Consider the following 14,194-nt stretch of genomic DNA (forward strand, 5'->3'; position numbering starts at 1 on the left):
TGGTCTCTGGGGTCAAGTGCGTGCGGGAGTGCGGAGCAGTCTATACTGGCAACAGGTGTTTCAGAGTCGGGCGGAACTGGGGAAGACGTGGTGTCTATAGACCCTGCAAGGACAACCTTATCGGTAGGCTGTCAGTGCAGTAATGGATCTTGACCTAATGTCACGAAGCGGCAGAGGCGGAGTGACTAACGGAGCGGGAAAGCGGAGCGACTAAGCAGAACGGTGAGGCGGAGCAACTGGACAAGGCAACAAGGCGGAGCGACTAAGCAGAACGGCGGCAGGCTGGTCCCAGATAATGACAGAGATATATTGAGTATCGTAGTCATAGGTAATAATAAGTAAGCACATACCTGGTCCCAGATAATGACAGAGAGGTCAAGATAAGGGACCAGGCTGTGGAGGGTTGGCTATATATACATAATCCGGTCTGCGAGAAACAACGATGTAATACTGTACAGTTTAGGAACAAGGAAGGTGGCGGAAGCCAGTAGAAGGAGAAGATGGGTCAGGTGGATCAGTAATCGATGGGGGTTTGATAGTGATGGGATGATGTATCGTACAAGTAAAGGCGTCGAGACGGTGAGAAAAGGAAAATGATAGGGGCTGCGTACTTTATGACAGCTTCTATCTCCTTGTCATCATCATCGCCAGGGAAGCAACCGCAGGGAGACAATACAAAATATGGGGTGACAATGAAGGAGTGGTCGAGGGGTGGTGGAACGGAAGAAGCAGAAACAGAGCCACGAACTATATATTCCGATACGTTCACGAAATCACTTCACGTTGCAATTTCAGAGTCCACACCCGATACGTTGCCAGTGCTCACAACCCAGCCGATCCGTTCTCGCGAGGCACCCGTGGCAGAGCAGAATACCTCCTCCCAAAGATTGACATCCCTCACCACCTAACAGGCCTCATTATCGACTACGACACACCTTACACCACAGCCGAACGCCGCGAGCACAGCTCTCCTGAACGCATTGCTTATGAACCTAAACCGGAGCGACCCTCTTTACGGCCATCATACGACCAGTGGCACTCTGAAGAAGAAGGACGTTTACTCACTGCCTTTGAGGACACTTGGTAGCCGGCCGGCCACTTCGAACTATCCTACTGCTACTACCCTTCCTGTGAATACCGTAGCTACACATACTATTCGTCCATATCCAGTGAATTTAACACCTATATTTTCTGCCCTATGCCCGCACTGTGCCGCTCGCGAACGTCTAATCCTCTGGAAACCCGCCACTCAGCGTAACTTTCAAGACTCAACAGGATCTCCATTAGATCTTCCAGATGAATTTGTGAACCGTATTCAACGCGTACTCACGAATGGGTATGCAGAAAGCACCCTCAAAACTTATGCCTCCGGACGGCTATCGTTCCATGTATTCTGCGATTCACGTAACATCCCGGAAGCTCAACGCGCCCCGTGCAGCAGTGATTTACTCAACGCCTGGATATCCACCATGGCAGGTCACTACGCAGGCACTTCAGTCAAAAACTATGTTCATGGCGTCCGGGCATGGCACATCATCCATGGCATCGAATGGAAGACGAACAAGGATTCCCTCGACACCATGATACACGGAGCAGAACGTCTCCAGCCAGAACGATCGCGCCGAAAAAAGAGGATGCCGTTCACTCAGGACTACATCGCCAGATTACTGGAAGACTTCGACACTTCCAACCCCTTCGATGCAGCATGCAGTGCCTGCCTTACGACAAGCTTTTATTGCGCAGCAAGGGTAGGCGAACTAACCGTAGTCAACCTGAAAGACTTCACTCCCGAAAAATACGTCACCACAGCTCACGTTCGGAAAGCCACCGATCGGAACGGGTTCGAAACCACCGTCCTACACGTTCCACGCACCAAAAGCAATCAACTAGAAGGAGAAGATCTCTACTTCTCGAAACAATTAGGCTCTACAGACCCAGAATCACTACTCCAAAATCACCTCGCAGTCAACAAACCCAACTCTTCGGAACACTTATTCTCATACCAACACAAAGCTGTCCGAAGACCCCTCACGAAGCATGCATTCATCCAACACATCAGCAAGGCAGCCAAGAACCGGGGCCTACCCGTCCTCCAAGGCCATGGCATCCGCATCGGCGCCACCCTCGAATACCTCCTCCGAGGGGTCCCTTTCGATGCCGTCCGCGTAATAGGCAGGTGGAAAAGTGACGCCTTCCTACTATACCTACGGAAACATGCCGAAATCATGGCACCATATATGCAGCCGGAGTTACACCAAGAACTGATACGCTACACAATGCCCCCAGTAAGATGTGAGTGCCCTCCTCCAATGCGGGTATCCACGGTCGCTGGATGCGTCGTGCACTCCTACGCTCCGGGAATCACAGCTGACCGTGCATACCTCTTCCTCAGAATCTCATTGCCGCTGGGACCCGAAGGCCTTCGGCCTTCTCCCAATGTGCATAAGCCCTCAAGAAAAACATATATATACACTCCCATATCTGTACATACACGATGTACAGTCCCCGTTGATTCTAATGCATCACCCTAGTTCCAAGAATGAGTCTTCATGACAAACTGAGACTATACATTAACAGGGTCACCATACCAGGAACATTCCATGAGGCAAAGTTTACCATAGTACAAGGTTTCAAACTATCTACCCTCACTTCTGACTGTTCCAATTCAACCTTATTGCCCAAAGAAAGACCCCCAGCCGCCGTTGAAAATTATTTTCAATACCCTGGAGCTTCAATCCTTCCTAACATGTCATCGGAATGTTCAGAAGATGTTCCTGGCCAGTTATCTGCTGTCTAATATATGTCTTCTCCTCGTCCGACAATCCCCTCCACTTTTCATCAATACCTTCAAGCGAGTCCGAATGCTTCTTTATCAGATCCAGTGTTTCCACCACCCACCTGCAACTGTGCTCGGAAGACGCACAAAACAGGTCCGCCGTCACACTGTCCACCATGCGCAGAGTCATGGGTTCGTGCACGCCTGCGGAAATCACATTTCCACGCTCTGCGGTCTTCAGTTGCTTGTATTCCACGTTGCCAAGCTCCTTCAGGTAAGCATGTTCCCCCAGGACCACACCGTATTTGTAGTACGTGGTCTTTCTCCTTCCACGCCGCGGGAGTAAGATAATTCCAGCATAAAACCGCTCCAGAGCTGTGAATTGGGAATATCGGAAGAATTATCTGTATGAGCTATTGAGATATTTTTGAACAAAAAAACGCTCACCACCGACGGTATGGTTGTGTTCGGTGCTCGCTTGAGAAGGACTATAGCTGTCTGCCCGAGCCATTAGTTGTAAGGACACTTCCGCAGAAGAAGCTTCGCGGACGACCAAAGGCGAAGCAATAGCTTCAAGATGGCAAATAATAATGAGGAGGACCGTCACAGTGAACGTGAGGTTATAGCCTGAGAACGATATGATGGAACGCATCATCTAGAATCTGTTAGGACGACGAAACGTGAAGCAAAGCTGTTGCAGGTTAGGAAGAGACAGGTTTGGCTTGGGGCAAGGCAGACAGAAATGGACGAGATTCGATGCAAATTGAAGTTGGAGTGAAAGTGCTGATCAGGATCGCCGTCAACAGTTACGAGTCCGAAATGTAATGAAGGATTCGTCTTATAGTGGGTTCCAGCGTGGGAATTCTTCCTTTTATATTTTTGACCTTCCTTATATATTTTTGACCTTCCTCTTTCAGCGATTTTTTTTTCCCCATACTTGGACTGTCACGCTTCGCGCCACTCGTCACCTTTTCGTCACTCTGCGTTACCTACGGCGCCCCCACCTCCAACATTGTCTGCGCCCTACATCTTGCCGCGAATTCTTGGCTGCACTACATCCCCCTCTCGTCCTACTTCTCCGGCATTCTTCTGCAAAAGCCTCTGCCACAGCTCATCAACAAAAGTCTTGAAAACAACGACCAAATCAGGATGGCCAATTCGCCACATCTTCTGGGGTATTCGAGGATGGGAATGGAGCTGACCAAGGGGGAGGTGGGTTGGAGAGAACAGTCTGATTTTGGGACGGGGTTCGAAGGGGAGAGAGGTGCGTTCCTCTTCTTGTCCACGCGCGCCGGGGCTGCAGCTGAAGATGGGAACGACAGGTATATTGCTCGGTCTTTGGCACCACAACGAAGTACTCGACCGCTCACCAGCCTATCTCTCATCGCCAATATTTTCTCCAACTTCGTCCACATTCTCCTTTGCCACCTGTGGTACACAACCTCTGCGCTATCTTCTAGCACCATAAACACCATTTTCAGCGTATTTCGCTATCCCATCACCCGCATTCTTCGTACTGTTCTCGCATGGTCGGCCCACTTTTTGTTCCCAAATGCTGGTGCTTTACTTATCTCTGTATCTACCCCATGTTTACCCTGCTACGTACTGCATCTATTTACTCTGCGCAATTCAATAACTTTTGCACTCCTGGCCATTACTTTCCTCGCGTTTGCATGGTGTTTGTTTTGCCACCTGGCTTGCTGCATCCACTGGTGCCCATGTTGGGCTGGGAACTGCCGCCCCTCTCGAGCGCTTTCCTCCTCATCCGTCACCCTCAATATGAGGTACACGATGGGATGCGAGATGGAGGGAATATGGTTTTGGAGGCCAACACAATCACTCACATAGATTTACTCTGTTGCAGAGATTACACAGCATCTGCACTTATTTATATGCAACTCTGATTTTCGGACTCGTTCTTGCCACGCGCGCAGCGCGATGGCCCACTTTCGCACGTGATCAAGAGAACAGTCTCTAGGTACGATATAATATTCAAGCATTCCCTTATTAAAACCAACGGTCGACACTCACCAGTTGCAGGGTTGAAAACGAGCAAAAAAAAATTTTTGACCAGCAAATTTTTTTTGTCCCGTTGAGTATTGAGGTGATGTTAGAAAATACCTGATGATACTAATAAAGGACACTGTCCTCTTTATGTACTCATGAGAGGCGATAAGGCTCAGCAAAATGACTCGGCAATGAAAAGTAAGGAACGCAGGAGCAGGTGGTATGAGGGTCTTATTGATTTGGGGTAAATACAGATGAGATAAGACACTGATCAGTTGTCAGTGCGGGATATGTACTATGACAGACTATGACTCGGCAATGAAAAGTAAGGAACGCAGGAGCAGGTGGTATGCTGTGGTATGAGGCCTTATTGATCTGGGGTATAGATACAGATGAGATAAGACACTGATCAGTTGTCTGTGCGGGGTCAACAATCCTCAAGTACATTAGAGTACATTCTACCGTAACCACGCAGACTCAAGCGTAAACTCTCACGCGAAATTCATCCTCGAGCTCCATCTCTGTTCCTAATCCTAATCCTGATCCCTATCCTGATACCACGACAACCACACCCCATCCTCAAGATGTCAGATGATGAAGTGTTGATAACGAAGGAGAAAGCTTTGAAATACTCGACACCGGTATCGTATCGTATCGTATGTAGTATTCTGTTTTCTGTTTTCTTTTTTTCTGTCTCTCCCTCAAGGTCTCAGGTAGCGCGTTCAAGGCTATTTCCTGGGTGTTTCTGTTGGTTATGTTTTTTTTTCTCGCATTACTGTACTATATCGCATTCAATTCCATTATGATGGAGAATTAATTCAGGATAGGGCCCCCGGAAGCTCCACCAGAACAATGTCCGAATTAGTAAACCTAAATTTGAGCAAATCCTCGTCCAAATTTTTGAGGATCCGCAGCGCCTAGAGCGCGATTCTTAGGTTCTGAACAGGCGCCAACTATTTTGAAAACGGCGATAATTAATCTTTTTATTAATTCCAAGACAGCTCGTAAAGTATCTGATGTTCGACTCAAAATCCTTACGGGAAGTCATCCATTCTTACTTGAGTGAACTTACTCTACATGCATTGTCATCAATCCATAGGAATTCGGCAGGTGAATTTTGAGGAATTTCGAAACATGCTGTGGTAGTGGAAACTAGTGGAAAATATCATTCAAGCTTTGTTAGAATTTGCGAGTGATAGTGCTGCAAGTTCTTGTACATGTGGACTTTGGGATGTACACCATACACCCATTACGCCATGACACAAAAGTCCAACAATAACCTCAACCTATATATCTAATCGCATATACTCAACAGTTCGACATACCCGCTCATCATGAAGTCGGGGATTTGCCGTGCAAGCACGGCGCTAAGGATTTTCTTCGACGAAACTTTTTGGGTGCTTGTTTGGGTGCTCATATGCCAAACTCTCTATGAAGGATCATGATATGCGATATGCTTCTTTCCATTGCATGAAAATACAACTCAGAGTAGCACTACTCTTGAGTATACAGTTGTGATCGTCTACGCAGCCAAAATCGTCTGGGCCCTATCCGAATACGCCCCTATTCCGTACGCCGAACTTCGAGCCTTAAAGCTCAGGTAATCCTGGTTGGCGGTTCGGCATGATACTATGATAAGCAGAAGAGAAATACCCGGTGACACCCGTCTCCGAACTTTGAGGGGAATGGTTTGCGTGTGGAGAAGGCGAAGTCGAGAGAATAGACGTAGGGAAGGTGCTTGGATCCGAAGGATCCTAAGATGATAATACGTTCGTCCATCAATAGAATTTATTGGTGAGTAAGTATCACTCACATAAAGCCTCATCGCAGCAGACGGCATAGACATAGTCGGAATGGAAGCATGAAATTCGGTCCCAGTCTCAGCAGAACTCGACATCGACACTGGCCCTACGGGGTACGGCCGTGGTTTGTCGTCAACGTCGATCTCAGCACGCGTGGCACCTTTTTTGTTTCTGCGTCGTTGCATGCGTCTTAGATAAAGCAACGCTACGAGAGCAAGGAGAACGACGATGACTCCGCCAACAACTCCGCCCGCGATGGCGCCTGCGTTGGTTTTTTTGCCTTGGCTTGACACTGTGGGGGTCAGAGTTGGGGTGCTGGTACCTGTAGTTGGGGTGCCTGTAGATGGAGAACTTCCGGTCGATTCTGGTGCGTCTGTGAAGCGGACAGTGATTAGCACGGAAGTAAAACACATCCTAGATTGAGGTAATGCGCACCTCCAACTGCTTGTGCTTCTGTGGGATTGAAGTTGTCTTCGGCCTATTCACAATCGCTTGAATTATGGGGAATCAGTATATGACGACTACAAACCGTAACATTTTGATACGCCCAACGAGGGACCCTCGTTCCGGACGGGATATTTTCAGGAAATCTAGAGTCAGAAGTATTAATGATTCAGTTGAACCATATTTGAGGGTAATATGACCAAAAGGAGCGCAGAAAGATGCGAGCAGACAGGTGGATTGTCCAGTGAACACGATAATCAAAGTTCAGGTACGGGCAGAATACGAGCAACTCACATCGTAGGATAGACATTGGTGCAGTTATGATTATAGGCGGACCATCTGCGCGAGAATCAGCATCGTTTTCATCCGACGTCAAATGTCCATAGGTTAGAGCTTGGGATAAGTGACCGAGGCAATGAATAAAGACCACACACGCAATGAACGATCCTCCCTGACATGCCCCACATGCACTTAGCAAGATATACATGACAGAGCTACACTGGCACGGGTTGTCCTGTCCAGTACTGGGTCCACCATAATGTTCAGTGGTGTTGAGGGAGGGAATGGAATACTCTGATCATAATAAAAGTTTACAAGATAAGCAGTATTTACAAGGGGGGTAGACTCAGGCTCACGAGTATCGCATGCTTGACCGAGGAACGATGCTACAACGCATGGGTTCTGGTCGAGAGAGTTGAATGACTAAGAACATCTTTTACAATGAGAGTTGAAAGATAAAGGCAAGGGATAAACTCACCCATTGATAATCCAAACTCGAATTACAATTTGGAGCATTTATCTGCCCATTTGCACCCCCTAACAGAGCTCCGAAGAGAATCCACAACATTATCAGAGCGTCTTGACTGCGAGATAATGAGATCAGGCTCGAGGACAGTCTGAAGGAGAACAAACTGTCTGCTGAGGGTTGATGTGGACCCTCGAGAAGATAGAGTGCCCTTTTTATCTGAACCTAAATTATGCTTGCGAATGCCGCTGTTATAGGGCTGTATTCTGTATTCATGAAGCAAAGCTGCCGAAGAGGGTCATATGTACTATTTAAACACAAGCTGGGATCTTTCTTCTCTTCCTGTGTTCGTCGGTCGACAGAACTGCATCAATTCTCGGACACCGGCCTGTAAAAAGAAAATATCACACACCCGTAGTAGTAGAGAGTGGCTTTTCAACACGCGATAGCACTTGTCGAGAAGCGAAAATCGAAGCCTGTGAATCATAGTTTCAAATACAGCATTGATTTTGGATGTTCTTCGAGACCGTTCAAGACGCTCATTCTCTCGGATTGTCTCGGAAGAAGATAAACCTAACTGTATGATATTCTGAGTCTATATCTAATCGTATATTCGGGATCCTAAGACGCAACCGCTTCCCGTTCGGGGTTCGTTCGACTTGTTTCCCACACATCATGCAAAGGAGCTGCCGGGAGAGATCCCAACTTCGTCTCCCTTGACTCATCCTGCTTCTCTTCCACAGATTCAATAGCCAACCGGTGAAGTTCCTCTTCTAGCTCAGCATCGTCGAAATCAGGGACGCCAATTGCAACATCACCACCAATTCTGACAGCTTCATCTATTTCCTTGGCATCGGCGTTAGCCTCGGCCATCGCCTCCATCGTTTGCTCGATAGAGTCACGGTTTAGAGATGGGTGTGATAGGATAGACCGTAATGTTGCAGTGGAAGCTCTGTACGAATTCAATATCTGTCAAAGTTGAGATCAGGACAAAAAGATCGGGTCAGTGAAACATACTGACCTCTATGTCACCTGCTGCACCTTCTACCTGAATTAAAGTCCCTTCCAAATTACTCAGTGCACTGAGCCGCTTTGTAAGGAGCTCGTCCAACTGCTTTTTCGAGCGAAGGTAACTTAACGCAATTGATTTGCGTTTCAGTTTCAAAGCTTCGCCAGCCTTCTGAGCACAGCTGAAAATTCATGAATATCCATGTTCTGAGCGTGAAAAGAGCACATACAGATCAATCTTTTTTTGCAATCCTTCGATCTGTGCGTGCAGATTTGCCACTGCAGTCTTGAGTTCAAGTATACCTCGATCGACACCACTTATCTCTGCTTCAGCGTCATCCTCAATGAACTTGACAACCTTGAAAAGGCCATGACTAAAGGTTGTCAAGTAGGAAAAAATGACATACGTACTCCGTTTTCAACCACGACCACACCTTTGTCCCGCTCCAAGTATCGCAATATCACTTTCATATCAAGGTCGCTCATTGTCATCTTGTCTTTCGAATCAGAGCCAATCACGCATTCCGCAAACTCTGCTCTGAATGAATCGAAGGTATACAGTGCATCGGAAGGTCCTGTGTTCTTGAGTCTTTGGCTCTCTAGAATTTCATTTCCTGCACGCTCCACGAGGTGAAGCAAGACGTAATCACCATACCACTGCGTGTTTGTCTTGTGTGTTGCAGAACCGAATGACGAAAACGTGCTCGAGACACTGCTCGCAAGACTGTCTTCTCCGACAACGCCAACCTGTTCTAATGCCCACCAGAGTGGTTTTGCGACGACATAAGATAGAAAGAGACTGGGTATCACAGTGAGGTATGATCTGGATTTGGAAGAATATAAAGATGTTGCGAGTGAGATGAACGTGGTAAGTGGTAGTAATGTGGGTAGAACTGCAGTGGCAGATGATGGAGGTGGAGATGAAAGTTCGGTCTTTACTAGCACGAGAACAAGGGTCAGAGGAAACTCTGGCAATTGCAACACAAACATTGAACACTCACGAGAACAGCATGGAAGCAGATAGGTTTCCCTACACCTTCTACTCGAAAGTTATCAACAAGCTGTTGCCCTGCTTTGAGTACCAGCCTGTTTGAACCATGAAAGCCCTCAGAGACGTAGGTTTCCAACGTTCGTCGCCACCAATCGACATTAGCTTGATACGAAGCAGGATTTGAACGTTTCTGTTCAGAAAAGTCGGAATAAAGAGACTGAAGTCTATATCGTGAACCTGAGATAAATGGGGGGGTTGATATTGTCGAAGACATTGATTTATACGGCGAAGAATAAGGTGTTGGCGTTCGTGAGGTCATGATGAAAGAGGAAGAAGCTTTAGGCTAAGAACTCGAAGAAGACAAAGGAATCGTGGCGTGTTGCTGCACGTGCAGCAGGGTCACTGATGTGTAACGCGTCGAAGTTGTCACACACATCCCTTGTCGCTTCCTTATGTCTACTCCCAGGACCCCTACGCGCCGTTCGACGCGTTCACAGAACTTCCACATTGTCAGTTCTCCCACCAAAGCGGTAGATGCCTCTCAATACACCTGGACCTCCCATATTCCCATCTTTACTCGGGCTTTGGATCTGAAATGGGACCTCCTCGACGACGACCGCTTAGAATTCGAAACATTGGACGAGGAGGAGAAGGATGGGCTCGAAACCCACTTTTATGAGGAGTTCAGAATTGGGGCCACCACGAAGAAATCCGGTAAAGGCCGTGCAGGTAAAAGGAAAGCCGGCGAGGGATACACAACCTCAACCTATGCTATCGGTGACACTGTGCTCGTCAATTCGAGCAATCGCTTGCCTAGTATAGCTGTCATTGTCGATATGTGGGAGACTGATCTAGAAAGGGCAGAATCAGAGAAAATACGCGTCCGAGTACATTGGTTTGATAGACCAAGTGATCTACCGTCTATTCGTGCTAAGAGATATCACCACGATGTGAGTATATATTTGTTTAATTCATGTACGGAGGCTGATATCTCTTCGTCTTAGAACGAAATATACTATAATATATCGGAAACCTCAATCTTATACCCAAGTACCATCATATCCCATTGTACGGTCGAGAAAGGTGAGGCCCTCGCTAAACCTTCGACTTCGAAAACAGGCCGTTGGATCATCAAGTCCATAGAAGATGTTGATCAGAAGTTCCAGTGCTTGCTCGCTATCGACTCTAGACGTGGTATCTACTACAACTTTGACTGGTCTCTACATCGCAAAGAGGCACTAGAAGCACGGACAACCTTAACCGACAGTGAATGGGGTACAGGCAATGCTTGGGATGTTACCGCTATGGATGAATTCCAAGACGACGCTCAGGGCAGGGTGAAGGCGGAGGAGAAGAAATCATCCCGAACATCTGCATCTCCGCGTAAACGAGTCAAAGATGAATCTGAGGAGAAGGAGGAGGGGGAGGAAGAATCCCATAAACCCACGGCAAAGAAACATACCCAAAGGAAGCCCGCACGACAGAGACGCGCTGTAACCAACAGCGAGGACCGTTCCAAGTCCACGAAGCCTATGCCCAAGCCTAAACGCACTGTACGGATGGTGAAGGAGGATGTGCTCGAATTAGATGATGACCTTTCTAGCGGGGCTGAATACAAAGATGAGGAGCTTTCAGACGAAGACGAGGAGCATGAGGCGGAACTTTCTGACAACGCATCTGAACCTGCAACTTCCGATGAGGACGACATCGACGACGACGTACCGAAGACTCCATCTAGGAAACGTAAACGCGCAGCCACAACCACTCCCCGTAAACAGCGAGGTCGAACCTTCGCTCAGCCCACACCACACTCCAAGGCGGCATTATCTCGTCGCAACCGGTCCATTACTGGATCACCTTCCAAGAAACGAGCTCTTCCTGTTAAATCGCAAAATACATATGCAGCTTCTAAGAGTCTTTTCCACCATCTTCCGGAAGATCCGTGGCTTCGGGCAATGCACGCTCTGCACGTTGGCAGCCGACCAGACGCATTGCCGTGTCGAGAATCAGAATTTCAACTGGTTCATAAATCTGTATCCCAGCTCCTCGAAGAGGGTAGTGGAGGGTGTATATGTTAGTCATTCTTTTGTTACTCGTGTTACTCTGTGGCTCGTACAACTTACTCGCACCTTCACCTTTGAAGATATATCAGGTGTCCCTGGAACAGGAAAGACAGCGACAGTACATGCAGTCATTCGAGAGCTGAAGCGCCTCGCAGAGAATAATGTGAACTTTTTAGTTGATCCCTTTGCTTTTGAGCTCATACGAGATATAACCCTCAGGAAGTCAATCCATTTACCTACTGTGAAATCAATGGTCTCAGAATCCCAGAACCATCTGCGGCGTATACACTTTTGTGGGAGACTGTGTCAGGACACGATGTGGCCCAAGACGGCCATTTGAAGATGAGTGCGAAAGAGAGCTTGAAGTCGTTGACGCGGCATTTCAGTGGTGGTGGGGGTCGAGGGAGGGGCTCCGGCAGTCATGCTTGGTAAATTCATTTTACGAGCATCTCGAATAGCGGATTTACAACCCTGTGCCCTAGCGTCGTGCTAATGGACGAACTGGACCAAGTAATGACCACGAAACAGGATGTGGTTTACAATTTCTTCAACTGGCCCACAATTGCAGGAAGTAAGCTCGTGGTGATCGCTGTAGCAAACACTATGAATCTTCCAGAACGGATGACAGGCCGAGTGCGAAGTCGTCTAGGTAAACCACTTTATTGAATCTCATCAGCTTTGTCACTTATATCGTGATTATTAAGGCATGCACACTATAAACTTCGAGCCATACAAAACTCAGCAGCTTGAACAGATTGTCAAGGCCCGACTTGCAGGTGCAAATGAAAGCTTACCTTCGAGCAAAGCCATGGAGCTCCTCACTACTGACGCTATCAAATTCATTGCGATGAAGATCAGTTCTATTAGTGGAGATGCGCGGCGTGCGTTGGATGTCTGCAGGTAAGTTCATGCCTATGTGAATCAAGTAGCTGCTGACTAGAGCCTTTTCATTAGACGCACGTTGGAACTCATGCGTCCGAAAGGAATAGCAGCTCGCACAAGTGATGTCAAAGATGTGATTAAGGAAATGCAGAACAGTCCTACTGCAGCGTACCTGCGCGAGTGCAGTCTTCACGAGCGTATCATGTTGGCGTCGTTCATCAAGTGCATGAAGCGCGAAGGGGTTGAAGAGATCAAATTGGGTGACGTACGTTAACTCCCCGCTTTTTTCTGGCTATGACTGATATTTGAATGCACTTGGACAGTTGCGATATCAACACTTGATCTACGTCGATGCTCTTACCTCTGCTGGTGATCCTACGCGTAAGCCGTCCACAAACGAGCTGAGGGTGGTTCTTGAATCCCTGGTCGCTTCTCGGGCAATGCTCATCGAAGACGGAACTGCCGCAATGCGAAAAGCCGAAGCAGAAAGAAAGGTGGTGCTCAACCTTGACCAGAATGAGGTCGAGAGTGCCTTATTCGAAATGAATGATACGTGGAGACAAAGGCTTGGTGAATCTTAACAAGTTGTCAGGACTCCCACGCATTTTGGAATATATATGTGGTTTGTACAGTGTCTATCCGCTTCAAAGTCCTTCCCCTAGATCCCATCCTCCTTCTCTGCTGAGTCTACTCTACGTAACGGTTCGAGACGCAAGGGCTTTTGAACATCAATTTTCCCGCCTGCGGCCATCGCATGTTCAACTGAGGGCATGTGCGCATTCATTTCGGATGAGGGTGCTGCTGGCGAATATGTGTCTGCACTTCCAGGCTCCTATGTGATACCCATACTTGCTCAAGGTATTTGCAAAATAGCTATATGAGGACTTACATACAAAGATTTTGGCAGGGAGAGGAAGGATGTTGAAACAGTGAGTCGATCAGGGGAGGTGCTTCTGACAAGAGATGGGGGAGGTATGTAGTATGTATAAGGATTTGGCACCGCTCTATAGCCGGATTGACCGCCCTCGCTACTATAGCCTGCAGAAAATGACAATATCGAGGGCGTTGCCACAGGTGAAATCGGAAGTGAATGACGTGAATTTCGATTTTTCCGAATCCATCTCCGCCTGTAATAATACAGAAACCCCATGCAGAGAATAAGCAATAATATTATTGCGATGATAGTGGGCACGAGGACGGCAGTGTGATTTCCGGAAGTTGGCTGCTGGTCCATCGATTCAAGACTTGGTGATATACTGGAAACACCAGAAGTCGTTGAACTATCCCTGATCACAATAGTCGACGAAGCTATGGAAGGACAGAAGAAACGTCACGGTCAGTGAACGGAAAATAGGACTACACGTCACCGCTGTTGACGACAAGGTTATGCAGCACCTCGAGAGATATTCGTGGTGACCTGGCCGGTCACTAAACCATTCAAAGGGACTTTGAGAAGGAGGAATAACGCTCTTCGCA

At 47.7% G+C, this 14,194-nt stretch overlaps 6 protein-coding genes across 6 annotated transcripts; 3 read left to right on the forward strand and 3 right to left on the reverse strand.

The window, feature by feature from the left end:
- Positions 1 to 614: 614 nt before the first annotated feature.
- C8R40DRAFT_1172304 (DNA breaking-rejoining enzyme) lies at positions 615 to 2,531 on the forward strand (the record flags this gene model as incomplete). The annotated part of the gene is made up of 2 exons (XM_046231833.1): positions 615 to 857; positions 912 to 2,531. 2 exons carry the CDS (start codon positions 615 to 617, stop codon positions 2,529 to 2,531), a joined length of 1,863 nt encoding a protein of 620 aa, XP_046084606.1.
- Positions 2,532 to 2,741: 210 nt separating this feature from the next.
- C8R40DRAFT_1172305 (uncharacterized protein) lies at positions 2,742 to 3,428 on the reverse strand (the record flags this gene model as incomplete). The annotated part of the gene is made up of 2 exons (XM_046231834.1): positions 2,742 to 3,151; positions 3,224 to 3,428. 2 exons carry the CDS (start codon positions 3,426 to 3,428, stop codon positions 2,742 to 2,744), a joined length of 615 nt encoding a protein of 204 aa, XP_046084607.1.
- A 497-nt stretch (positions 3,429 to 3,925) lies between these two features.
- Positions 3,926 to 4,244, forward strand: C8R40DRAFT_1172306 (uncharacterized protein; the record flags this gene model as incomplete). The annotated part of the gene is made up of 2 exons (XM_046231835.1): positions 3,926 to 4,040; positions 4,099 to 4,244. The coding sequence occupies 2 exons, from the start codon at positions 3,926 to 3,928 to the stop codon at positions 4,242 to 4,244; spliced, it is 261 nt and encodes an 86-aa protein (XP_046084608.1).
- Positions 4,245 to 6,840: 2,596 nt separating this feature from the next.
- C8R40DRAFT_1112300 (uncharacterized protein) lies at positions 6,841 to 8,209 on the reverse strand. The gene is made up of 6 exons (XM_046228411.1): positions 8,187 to 8,209; positions 7,942 to 8,138; positions 7,787 to 7,892; positions 7,665 to 7,731; positions 7,004 to 7,602; positions 6,841 to 6,952 (listed from the first exon to the last, which is right to left on the reverse strand). The coding sequence occupies exons 3-5, from the start codon at positions 7,874 to 7,876 to the stop codon at positions 7,199 to 7,201; spliced, it is 561 nt and encodes a 186-aa protein (XP_046084609.1). The 5' UTR covers positions 7,877 to 7,892; positions 7,942 to 8,138; positions 8,187 to 8,209; the 3' UTR covers positions 6,841 to 6,952; positions 7,004 to 7,198.
- Positions 8,210 to 8,395: 186 nt separating this feature from the next.
- Positions 8,396 to 10,092, reverse strand: C8R40DRAFT_1172308 (Snf7-domain-containing protein; the record flags this gene model as incomplete). The annotated part of the gene is made up of 5 exons (XM_046231836.1): positions 8,396 to 8,743; positions 8,796 to 8,964; positions 9,013 to 9,140; positions 9,194 to 9,715; positions 9,784 to 10,092. 5 exons carry the CDS (start codon positions 10,090 to 10,092, stop codon positions 8,396 to 8,398), a joined length of 1,476 nt encoding a protein of 491 aa, XP_046084610.1.
- Positions 10,093 to 10,225: 133 nt separating this feature from the next.
- On the forward strand, positions 10,226 to 13,388 carry C8R40DRAFT_1196999 (P-loop containing nucleoside triphosphate hydrolase protein; the record flags this gene model as incomplete). The annotated part of the gene is made up of 8 exons (XM_046233088.1): positions 10,226 to 10,723; positions 10,778 to 11,846; positions 11,917 to 11,999; positions 12,056 to 12,264; positions 12,319 to 12,485; positions 12,541 to 12,736; positions 12,791 to 12,983; positions 13,042 to 13,388. The coding sequence occupies 8 exons, from the start codon at positions 10,226 to 10,228 to the stop codon at positions 13,297 to 13,299; spliced, it is 2,673 nt and encodes an 890-aa protein (XP_046084611.1). The 3' UTR covers positions 13,300 to 13,388.
- Between the last annotated feature and the right edge of the window lie 806 nt (positions 13,389 to 14,194).

The sequence above is a fragment of the Lentinula edodes genome (assembly GCF_021015755.1).
Source record: "Lentinula edodes strain Le(Bin) 0899 ss11 chromosome Unknown C8R40scaffold_25, whole genome shotgun sequence".
Lineage (NCBI taxonomy): Eukaryota > Fungi > Basidiomycota > Agaricomycetes > Agaricales > Omphalotaceae > Lentinula > Lentinula edodes.

What these genes read in the sequence shown, in the direction of transcription:
- C8R40DRAFT_1112300 (XM_046228411.1), bottom strand. Translation starts at nt 7,876, where the DNA reads ATGTTGTGGATTCTCTTCGGAGCTCTGTTAGGGGGTGCAAATGGGCAG. An exon ending in CGAGTTTGGATTATCAATGG is followed by an intron (nt 7,732 to 7,786) that starts GTGAGTTTATCC and finishes AGATGTTCTTAG; the next exon opens with TCATTCAACTCTCTCGACCA. An exon ending in CGGTCAAGCATGCGATACTC is followed by an intron (nt 7,603 to 7,664) that starts GTGAGCCTGAGT and finishes TATTATGATCAG; the next exon opens with AGTATTCCATTCCCTCCCTC.